Source organism: Pecten maximus, chromosome 5 (genome assembly GCF_902652985.1).
Source record: "Pecten maximus chromosome 5, xPecMax1.1, whole genome shotgun sequence".
NCBI classification, from domain to species: Eukaryota; Metazoa; Mollusca; class Bivalvia; order Pectinida; family Pectinidae; genus Pecten; species Pecten maximus.
The window spans coordinates 22,405,032-22,417,099 of record NC_047019.1 but is presented as its reverse complement, the minus strand read 5'-3'; the positions used below and the strand labels follow the sequence as shown (position 1 = coordinate 22,417,099).

General features: G+C 40.9%; 1 protein-coding gene across 1 annotated transcript; it reads left to right on the top strand.

The window, feature by feature from the left end:
• Positions 1-7,988: 7,988 nt before the first annotated feature.
• On the top strand, positions 7,989-11,735 carry LOC117327528 (glycogen phosphorylase, muscle form-like). Its single transcript, XM_033884574.1, has 2 exons — positions 7,989-10,362; positions 11,384-11,735. The coding sequence occupies exons 1-2, from the start codon at positions 8,003-8,005 to the stop codon at positions 11,610-11,612; spliced, it is 2,589 nt and encodes an 862-aa protein (XP_033740465.1). The 5' UTR covers positions 7,989-8,002; the 3' UTR covers positions 11,613-11,735.
• Positions 11,736-12,068: the final 333 nt, after the last annotated feature.

Genomic DNA, 12,068 nt, shown 5'->3' with positions numbered 1-12,068 from the left:
TCTCGTACGGGCGAGATATAGTTCATCTCGTAGGGGTGAGATATAGTTCATCTCGTAGGGGCGAGATATAGTTCCTCTCGTAGGGGCGATATATAGTTCATCTCGTAGGGGCCAGATATAGTTCATCCCATGAGGGCGAGATACAGTTCCTCCCGTAAGGGTGAGACATAGTTCATCTCGTAGGGGCGAGATATAGTTCATCTCGTAGGGGCGAGATATAGTTCCTCTCGTAGGGGCGATATATAGTTCATCTCGTAGGGGCCAGATATAGTTCCTCTCGTAAGGGCGAGATTTAGTTCCTCTCGTAGGGGCGAGATATAGTTCCTCTCGTAGGGGCGAGATATAGTTCATCCCATGAGGGCGAGATACAGTTCCTCCCGTAAGGCTGAGACATAGTTCATCTCGTAGGGGCGAGATATAGTTCATCTCGTAGGTGCGAGATATAGTTCATCTCGTAGGGGCGAGATATAGTTCATTTCGTAGGGGCGAGATATAGTTCCTCTCGTAGGGCCGAGATATAGTTCCTCTCGTACGGGCGAGATATAGTTCATCTCGTAGGGGTGAGATATAGTTCATCTCGTAGGGGCGAGATATAGTTCCTCTCGTAGGGGCGATATATAGTTCATCTCGTAGGGGCCAGATATAGTTCATCCCATGAGGGCGAGATACAGTTCCTCCCGTAAGGGTGAGACATAGTTCATCTCGTAGGGGCGAGATATAGTTCATCTCGTAGGGGCGAGATATAGTTCCTCTCGTAGGGGCGATATATAGGTCATCTCGTAGGGGCCAGATATAGTTCCTCTCGTAAGGGCGAGATTTAGTTCCTCTCGTAGGGGCGAGATATAGTTCATCCCATGAGGGCGAGATACAGTTCATCCCGTAAGGCTGAGACATAGTTCATCTCGTAGGGGCGAGATATAGTTCATCTCGTAGGGGCGAGATATAGTTCATCTGGTAGGGGCGAGATAAAGTTCTTCTCGTAAGGGCGAGATTTAGTTCCTCTCGTAGGGGCGAGATATAGTTCCTCTCGTACGGGCGAGATATAGTTCATCTCGTAGGGGCGAGATATAGTTCATCTCGTAGGGGCGAGATATAGTTCATTTCGTAGGGGCGAGATATAGTTCCTCTCGTAGGGCCGAGATATAGTTCCTCTCGTACGGGCGAGATATAGTTCATCTCGTAGGGGTGAGATATAGTTCATCTCGTAGGGGCGAGATATAGTTCCTCTCGTAGGGGCGATATATAGTTCATCTCGTAGGGGCCAGATATAGTTCATCCCATGAGGGCGAGATACAGTTCCTCCCGTAAGGGTGAGACATAGTTCATCTCGTAGGGGCGAGATATAGTTCCTCTCGTAGGGGCGATATATAGTTCATCTCGTAGGGGCCAGATATAGTTCCTCTCGTAAGGGCGAGATTTAGTTCCTCTCGTAGGGGCGAGATATAGTTCCTCTCGTAGGGGCGAGATATAGTTCATCCCATGAGGGCGAGATACAGTTCATCCCGTAAGGCTGAGACATAGTTCATCTCGTAGGGGCGAGATATAGTTCATCTCGTAGGGGCGAGATATAGTTCATCTGGTAGGGGCGAGATAAAGTTCCTCTCGTAAGGGCGAGATTTAGTTCCTCTCGTAGGGGCGAGATATAGTTCCTCTCGTACGGGCGAGATATAGTTCATCTCGTAGGGGCGAGATATAGTTCATCTCGTAGGGGCGATATATAGTTCATCTCGTAGGGGCCAGATATAGTTCATCTCGAAGGGACGAGATATAGTTCATCTCGTAGGGGCGAGATATAGTGCATCTCGTAGGGGCGAGATATAGTTCCTCTCGTAGGGGCGAGATATAGTTCCTCTCGTAGGGGCGATATATAGTTCATCTCGTAGGGGCGAGATTTAGTTCCTCTCGTAGGGGCGAGATATAGTTCCTCTCGTAGGGGCGAGATATAGTTCATTTCGTAGGGGCGAGATATAGTTCATCTCGTAGGGGCGAGATATAGTTCATCCCATGAGGGCGATATATAGTTCCTCCCGTAAGGGTGAGACATATCTCCTCTCGTAGGGGCGAGATATAGTTCCTCCCGTGAGGGCGAGATACAGTTCCTATGCCAACAACTATTGCGGTTGGATACAGAAAAACACAAATGGCTTGTCTGTTTCATTGGTTGTTAAGGAGACATCAATAAAGCAAAAATCACAGAAAGAATGAGGTAGCAGGAAAGATAAGTTACAAAATAAAAATCTCTAGTGTTGTAATGTGACCAGCACATCCTCTCTTTAAAGCCCTCCCATCCCCACGTTTTATAGTGATTTAACAATCAATATTATAATCAGAGAGAAAATAGATGTGATAATACAGACAGATCCCCAAAATTCACTGTTAAATTATATTTAGACTACGTATAAATGTAAAAAAAAAAAATATTCTGAAACGTGCACATACTCACTGTACGGCTGCTCAGATTGCCTCCTACATGTGATAAAGTTAGACTACACTGGTAGGAGGACCCCTACACAGGTAACTCACAGAGAACGTGTGTCCAGGTGTAATGAAGCATGGTGATTCATATCACATTTTATGTTGACCATGAATAATGATTTATTGTTGAACATGTAATGGAGTTTGGATGATGGCAGTATAACCTTTAAGTCCAGCCCGACCCTCTGATATTTCTAAAGAACCCGCCTGTGCTCCAAACCCCCCAACCACCGACCTCCCCCACTCCCCCTAGCCCCCACCACCACAGCACTATGGTTTATGATTTTAGGTGTTATCAAATCCAACATTGTTTCAGGAGTTTTAAATCGTTAATGGGGTTCCAGTCCTCCTACAGATACCTAGTAATAATTTATCCACACGCCTCGCCACCTCTCCTCCTCACCAATACATATTTATAAGCATGCATTGGTGTCTCAACGTCCTCTCTTTAACATCACTCACTATTTTTTTTTCTCCGTGCTCTGAGTGAAGAAGGACCCTCCCTGAAACTTGGTTTTCCATTGCCACTCACAAATTAAAAGGCTTCAAGAAATTATATTTTTCTTATGCGCTTATCATACACGAAGAGTGTGTGATCCCTGCCCCTACATCCCTTCCCTACATTCCTTCTCCCCGTCCATATCCCAAAACTCCGCCTCCCAGCGTCCGCCCCCTTATATTTACATAGGAGTTACGTCACCAAACGCTCTCGTCCTAACAACACGTGTCAGAGCCTTAAACATCCAGACTCTAATCGCTTGTATGCCGGTTTTACTACTAATTTATTTTCGATATCGTGATAAATAGATGGTTTATTTCCAAACAATTGCATTCCTTACCCATTAAATGAGTGATCCGACGTATGATTTCTGTATAATATGGCAGCTCGGCCAGTGTACTTCATAACGATATAACATAATACATAACTGGTAACTATTTGACTTATTAACTAGACATGGTCACTGTGATACAGTAACTGTTTGACTTATTGACTAGATATGGTCACTGTGATACAGTAACTCTGATTTATTAACTAGATATGGTCACTGTGATACGGTAACTCTGACTTATTAACTAGATATGGTCACTGTGATACAGTAACTCTGATTTATTAACTAGATATGGTCACTGTGATACAGTAACTCTGATTTATTAACTAGATATGGTCACTGTGATACGGTAACTCTGACTTATTAGCTAGATATGGTCACTGTGATACGGTAACTCTGACTTATTAACTAGATATGGTCACTGTGATACGGTAACTATGACTTACTAACTAGATATGGTCACTGTGATATAGTAACTGTTTGACTTATTAACTAGATATGGTCACTGTGATACGGTAACTCTGACTTACTAACTAGACATGGTCACTGTGATACAGTAACTGTTTGACTTATTAACTAGATATGGTCGCTGTGATACAGTAACTGTTTGACTTATTAACTAGATATAGTCACTGTGATACAGTAACTGTTTGACTTGTTAACTAGACATGGTCACTGTGATACAGTAACTCAGACTTATTAACTAGATATGGTCACTGTGATATAGTAACTGTGTGACTTATTAACTAGATATGGTCACTGTGATACGGTAACTCTGACTTATTAACTAGATATGGTCACTGTGATACAGTAACTGTTTGACTTATTAACTAGACATGGTCACTGTGATACGGTAACTGTTTGACTTATTAACTAGACATGGTCACTGTGATACAGTAACTGTTTGACTTATTAACTAGACATGGTCACTGTGATACGGTAACTCTGACTTATTAACTAGATATGGTCACTGTGATACAGTAACTGTGTGACTTATTAACTAGATATGGTCACTGTGATACAGTAACTGTTTGACTTATTAACTAGATATAGTCACTGTGATACAGTAACTGTTTGACTTGTTAACTAGACATGGTCACTGTGATACAGTAACTCAGACTTATTAACTAGATATGGTCACTGTGATATAGTAACTGTGTGACTTATTAACTAGATATGGTCACTGTGATACGGTAACTCTGACTTATTAACTAGATATGGTCACTGTGATACAGTAACTGTTTGACTTATTAACTAGACATGGTCACTGTGATACGGTAACTGTTTGACTTATTAACTAGACATGGTCACTGTGATACAGTAACTGTTTGACTTATTAACTAGACATGGTCACTGTGATACGGTAACTCTGACTTATTATCTAGATATGGTCACTGTGATACAGTAACTGTTTGACTTATTAACTAGATATGGTCACTGTGATACGGTAACTCTGACTTATTAACTAGATATGGTCACTGTGATACGGTAACTGTTTGACTTGTTAACTAGATATGGTCACTGTGATACGGTAACTCTGACTTATTAACTAGATATGGCCACTGTGCTACAGTAACTCTGACTTATTAACTAGATGTGGTCACTGTGATACAGTAACTCAGACTTATTAACTAGATATGGTCACTGTGATACAGTAACTCTGACTTATTAACTAGATATGGTCACTGTGATACAGTAACTGTTTGACTTATTAACTAGATATGGTCACTGTGATACGGTAACTCTGACTTATTATCTAGATATGGTCACTGTGATACGGTAACTCTGACTTATTAACTAGATATGGTCACTGTGATACAGTAACTGTTTGACTTGTTAACTAGATATGGTCACTGTGATACAGTAACTCTGACTTATTAACAAGATATGGTCACTGTGATACAGTAACTCTGACTTATTAACTAGATATGGTCACTGTGATACAGTAACTCTGACTTACTAACTAGATATGGTCACTGTGATACGGTAACTCTGACTTATTAACTAGATATGGCCACTGTGCTACAGTAACTCTGACTTATTAACTAAATATGGTCACTGTGATACAGTAACTCAGACTTTTTAACTAGATATGGTCACTGTGATACGGTAACTCTGACTTATTAACTAGATATGGTCACTGTGATACAGTAACTCTGACTTACTAACTAGATATGGTCACTGTGATACGGTAACTCTGACTTACTAACTAGATATGGTCACTGTGATACGGTAACTCTGACTTATTAACTAGATATGGTCACTGTGATACAGTAACTGTTTGACTTACTAACTAGATGTAGTCACTGTGATACGGTAACTCAGACTTATTAACTAGATATGGTCACTGTGATACAGTAACTCAGACTTATTAACTAGATATGGTCACTGTGATACAGTTATCTGACTTATTAACTAGATATGGTCACTGTGATACAGTAACTGTTTGACTTATTAACTAGATATGGTCACTGTGATACAGTAACTCTGACTTACTAACTAGATATGGTCACTGTGATACAGTAACTCTGACTTATTAACTAGATATGGTCACTGTGATACGGTAACTCTGACTTATTAACTAGATATGGTCACTGTGATACAGTAACTCTGACTTTTTAACTAGATATGGTCACTGTGATGCGGTAACTCTGACTTATTAACTAGATATGGTCACTGTGATACGGTAACTCTGACTTATTAACTAGATATGGTCACTGTGATACGGTAACTGTTTGACGTCATACAAATCCCCGGTTCCCGTCGTTATTTTGCGATAACTTTAAGTTAAAGTCGACGCGGACCACCGGTAAACGATTCAATTATGCCGTACAAAATCAAAATAAAGTAATTACATGTTAGCTACGTAAGTGACAATTTTCGGACAACTGTCAAATAAACTCGGTGTAAAATTAATACGTTTTAGTGAAGTTTAAATTCATATATACATTTTTTATTTTACGTTTTTGTAAATCCTAACATACAATAAAGCATTCGTCACAACTGTTTTGTGTGGTGTTACGGGGGCTGAAATGTCGGTGTTTTCATCACACTTAATATACGCGCAAATTTTTTTTATCAGAAACGTACAACAAAACCCAGAAAAACCCATGAAATTATAAATAAATAAATAAAAATTAAAAAAATGATAATAATAATAAAATTTCGTAAATATACATACAAGATTTCCTACATACCTTCTGTGTTTATAATAGCACTAGTCTAGATGTTTTCCTTCAGAATGTCGTCGCTCTCATTGCATCTATAGGGTTTCCACCGGTCAATGTCCTTTCTATCAGCTCAGTGACCGATTCAACACAATAATGTTCACTCTGGTTACGTAGACCGAGAATACCTTACAGCATTTACAACGAAAAACTTTTCATTTCATTGGTAAACAATACACAGGGAAAGTCTGTGTAAGGCGTATCATTGTACAGTTGGGGGTTTGAAACAATGGTGTTAGTATGTATGTGCATTAAGGGTGTCAGTTACCTACACCGGCGGGAAGGTGATACCCTTTGTTTTACAGTCGGGTGGATGTGGTAGTACTAGGTATGACACACATTACCTGTGTGTGTACCTGGACGGTAATTAACTGTTTATTGGTGTAGCTATTGTCCTCCACCCAACATTGCCCATTAAATATTTCCGCTGTGGTCGAGACTTAACTACCACCTAACATACCTGGGTTATCGGCCCGTTATCTTATTTATATTAAATATCATAAACACAGTGTGATATTTCTACTCCAGACAAACCATCCCATCAATGTTCAGACAGGTCATGTGATCTCCAAGGATCAACTCCCTGTAATATCCGGGACCTGGCGACCCCATATACACTTGTATACAAAACAGCTCGAAATAACAGGAAGTATATGTCGGGATAACAATACCGAGATATCCGGAAAGACTTTGGAAAAGATACCTAATTTCACCTTGATGTGATTTTAAGCGATGATTTTGAGGATATCATTATAAATCGCCATTATTACATTTGCATTAACATATCTTCCATAAAAAGACTCCATGTCTTTCGTCCTGCGTGAGCCCAGCTTACTTTGAAGAACTACTGGTACTTTTACGCGTGACTTACGCGCGTCACACCATATATATGAAAACCACACATACAAATATTGTCTTATAGAATCTAGTACCATCTGTATGTTTAAGGTGCTTTTCATTCGTGTCGCTAGAAAAATAGTTCCAGAACTAGACACATGCGCAAAGACGCGATGTCTCCATAATACACGCGAAAACAGCCTCAAAACTAAAGTAATTGTTTCATGGAATAAATGTTTCGTTGATGATGACCTAGGTTGAATCTATCTTCAGTGGGGCTCAGTCTTGATCGCGTGTTTTGAAGACGCCGGTGCCCTATTCACGTCGTTAATTACCATTTATTTTTAAATAACAAATAGTTTCAGATGTGTGTCACTAAATTGTAATTGTGAAAATTTTGCTGTCTCTCCTTATATATTGACTGCAAGCAAGTATAAACAAAATACTTAGTAACACATGCCTAAATCGAATGGAATGGGTGTGAAATTAGCATAGCCACATACATTCGTATTAGTTATTGGGACGCGAATAAAACTAACAATGATTATGACGTCACAGTTAACCTGACTACAATCATCAATGTCAATGACGTCATCTACATTCCTCCTTCCTTGACGACATTCCGCGCCCAACATGTCGTCCGTAGACCCGGACTCGTTTTCAACGGGACTTCGCGTGCCCGGTTTGGAGGCGTTAACGGATGAAGATCCCATGAAACGTCAGATCAGCATCAGACACATTGCACCAAAGGAAAGTATCAACAATTTGAAGGATGCATTCAACCGCCATTTACACTACACGATGGCGAAAGACCGGAACGACGCCTCAGACTGGCACTTCTACATGGCTCTAGCCCATACTGTCAAGGACACATTGGTGGGCCGCTGGATTCGGACTCAGCAACACTACTATAAAAAAGATCCTAAACGTGTGTACTACCTATCACTGGAGTTCTATATGGGTCGAACTCTAACCAACACTATGGTTAATCTCGACATTCAAAACTTGTGTGGCGGCACCGTACGAACGCTAGGTCTCAATATGGAAGAGCTAGAGAACAGTGAAGAGGATGCTGGTCTCGGGAATGGCGGTCTTGGGCGTCTAGCTGCCTGTCTGATGGACTCAATGGCCACTCTAGGTATGGCAGCCTATGGATACGGCATCCGCTATGACTATGGTATATTCGAGCAGAGGATCAAAGGCGGGTGGCAGGTTGAGGAACCTGATGAGTGGCTGAGGTATGGAAACCCGTGGGAACATGCAAGACCAGAGTTTACCATCCATGTACATTACTATGGCAGTGTTGAAAACAATGAACAAGGATCCAAGTGGGCGAAAACACAGATTGTCCAGGCAATTCCGTACGACACGCCAATACCGGGCTTCCATAATAACACCGTGAACACAATGAGGTTATGGTCTGCCAAAGCATCAGACAGTTTCAATCTAAACTTCTTCAACAATGGAGAATACCTTAAGGCCGTGTACGATCGAAATTTGGCGGAGAACATAAGTAGGGTGCTATACCCTAATGATAACGTGTTTGAAGGCAGGGAGCTACGTTTAAAACAGGAGTACTTTCTTGTCTCTGCCTCCCTTCAGGATATAATTCGGCGGTACAAATCTCCGAAACGTGGAGGAGCAGATGGTGTCAGGAATTCATTTGCAATATTTTCCCAGAAAGTTGCTCTGCAGCTTAACGACACGCATCCTTCGCTCGCCATCCCAGAATTAATGCGGCTCCTTATTGACGAGAATGGGCTGACCTGGGAAAATGCCTGGGAAATTGTCCAGGAGACATGCGCTTACACAAACCATACCATCCTTCCCGAGGCTCTCGAACGCTGGTCCACGCATCTATTGGAAAGGGTTCTTCCTCGGCATCTCCAGATCATCTATACCATCAATCATCACTTTCTAGACGATGTCAAGCAGCGTTTTCCTGGAGATGATGGTCGTATTCGGAGGATGTCCATCGTTGAAGAGGGAGACGAGAAGCGTATCAACATGGCGCATCTGTCCATTGTTGGGTCACATGCCGTGAATGGCGTTGCCCGTATACATTCCAATCTTCTTAAGAGCAAAATCTTCAAGGATTTTTACGAGATGTATCCCGAAAAGTTTCATAACATCACAAACGGCATCACTCCGAGACGGTGGCTGATGGTGTGTAATCCATCCCTGACAACCCTCATTAGCAACACGGTTGGGACCGAATGGCTCACCAATCTACATTTCCTAAGGAATCTCGAATCGTTCCAGTGTGATGCTATGATCATTCGGATGATTATAGAATCCAAGAGAGAAAACAAGATCAACTTAGCTGCTTATTTAAAGAAGCATGTTGATATCGAAGTCAATCCCGATTCCATGTTCGATGTACAGGTGAAGAGAATTCATGAGTACAAACGTCAGCTTTTGAACTGTCTGCACATCATCACTTTGTACAACAGGATGAAAGCAGATCCTAGCATTGACGTCGTCCCCAGAACCGTGATGATAGGTGGAAAGGCAGCACCGGGATACTTCATGGCGAAACTTATCATCAAACTAATCAACAACGTCGCCGATGTTGTTAACAACGATGAATCCATACAGGGCAAATTAAAAGTGGTGTTCCTACAGAACTACCGGGTCTCTCTTGCGGAGAAAGTCATCCCCGCCGCAGACCTCAGTCAGCAGATATCTACCGCCGGAACTGAAGCTTCTGGCACCGGAAACATGAAATTCATGCTGAACGGTGCTTTGACAATTGGAACTCTTGACGGCGCCAATATTGAGATGCTAGAAGAAGTGGGTGAGGATAATTTCTTCCTGTTCGGAATGAATGAGACTGAAGTAGAAGCGACCAGACCAAACTACTATCCAAAGAAATATTATGAAGAAGATCCGGAACTTATGCAAGCACTTGACCAAATCAACAATGGCTTTTTCTCGCCAGAGGACCATGGTCTCTTCAGGGATATATATAACGAGCTCGTGTTTTCGGACAGGTAAAACTTGCAACGATTACATCTCCAAAGATTAGTCATTAAAGGCCAAGAGCCGTTTTTGATCAAGTAGCTTTTTACTAGAATTGTCGAACTTTGCTTACATTTTCAGTTCCAAACGAGTAAATAATTTTGATATGCGCAAGCTTGAATTTTTGCGTGACTTATAAATACCAGTTAGTTCTATAAGCTGTACTCGTACTAATCTCCGTTTAAAGAGAACGATTCAAGTAACAAGAAAAAAAAACATATTTACTTTTTTGATTAGTTTGCCTTGAGTTAAATTAAACAATATAATTTTTAAATGATAAATAACGGAAAGTCACGCGAGCGCGTTTCGATTTATTTTTCAGTACACAATTTCGCATTCTTCAAAATTGTCATTACATACATATACAAACGTCTCAGACAAAAGAGAAGACAGTTCCTCGGACAATACGAACACCGAATTCTGCACTTTCACGCCAAATCACTTAACCGTATAAGGTAGTTTAATTGGTTCAAACTTAATTTTGATTAGTAGTTTTAGACTGAATTAATTACCTTGAATTTGTGATTAAATAATCTGAAATAATTCATCTTTGATTCAAATCCCAAATTAAACATGATGATTAACAGCAATAAAATTATAGTCGACCCGTTTTGAAATTGATCTTGTTTACAACCACCCCACGCATGTACAAGCGGGAAATGCTTACATACGTCTGAAAGGTGTTTGCAATTATATACATCTGAATGAATACAAAATAAGTATATACGAAAGTGTGACAAAACGTGACGACTCTGTTGTTGAAATGTTAATTATCGCTTGTTTCCATGTCACTTGACATAGAGGAACAGGTCACCCGGTGTGTATAAACACGTTACAGTTTACCGTATGGTCATTCTCGTACACAAGTTCGGTACCTCACGGAAGCAATACGTGCTTGGATTTTCCGAATACTATTCAATATATAATTGCTATACTGTGAGAATTGTTTTTTTATGACATATTATCACGTATTATCACGTCATGTATTTCCAGGTACATGCTTCTTGCCGACTTCCGGTCGTACATTGAGTGTCAAAAGCGGGTCGATGACCTGTACCACCAACCTCAGGAATGGGCAAGAATATGCCTCCTCAACATTGCCGCGGCTGGTAAGTTCTCTAGCGACCGGACCATCACCGAGTACGCCTCCAAAATCTGGGGAGTTGACCCTTCCGGCTACAAACTTCCGCTTCCACACGTGGTGCATAACGAATCCCATTGAAATTGATTATGGCGAGCATAATCTGAATAATATTAGAAACTTACCAGAGAATATGGTTCAAAAGAAACCATTTTGATATCAGGATACCAGTATTTTGGGAATAATAAATAGTGATGAAATAAATGTGGTCATTCTGTGAATATATTTACAATTAACCCAAGGTATTCAACGTTGCAAGCTGCAGTGGAGTGTCTGTGAAGTGGAACCTGGTGTGTCTGTAAGAAACACAAATTTCTCTGAATATTTGAAAATCGTAACCGTAAACGTTTTTCTTGTTGGATCCGTATTAATGCAATAATTATATTTTTGGTTCAACAACAACTCACTCGTACAAGGACTTGAGAATTAGTTACAGTCTACATGTATTTGGGCCTCCCTTGTGCATAGCACATTTCCAGACGGGGGCTAGATTAAAATTCGGTAAAAATGAAACCCATGGTTTGGTAAATGTCTTTA

Coding starts and splice junctions, on each gene's coding strand:
- LOC117327528 (XM_033884574.1), top strand. CDS start 8,003: ATGTCGTCCGTAGACCCGGACTCGTTTTCAACGGGACTTCGCGTGCCC. Junction 10,363..11,383: donor GAGCTCGTGTTTTCGGACAG/GTAAAACTTGCA, acceptor ATGTATTTCCAG/GTACATGCTTCTTGCCGACT.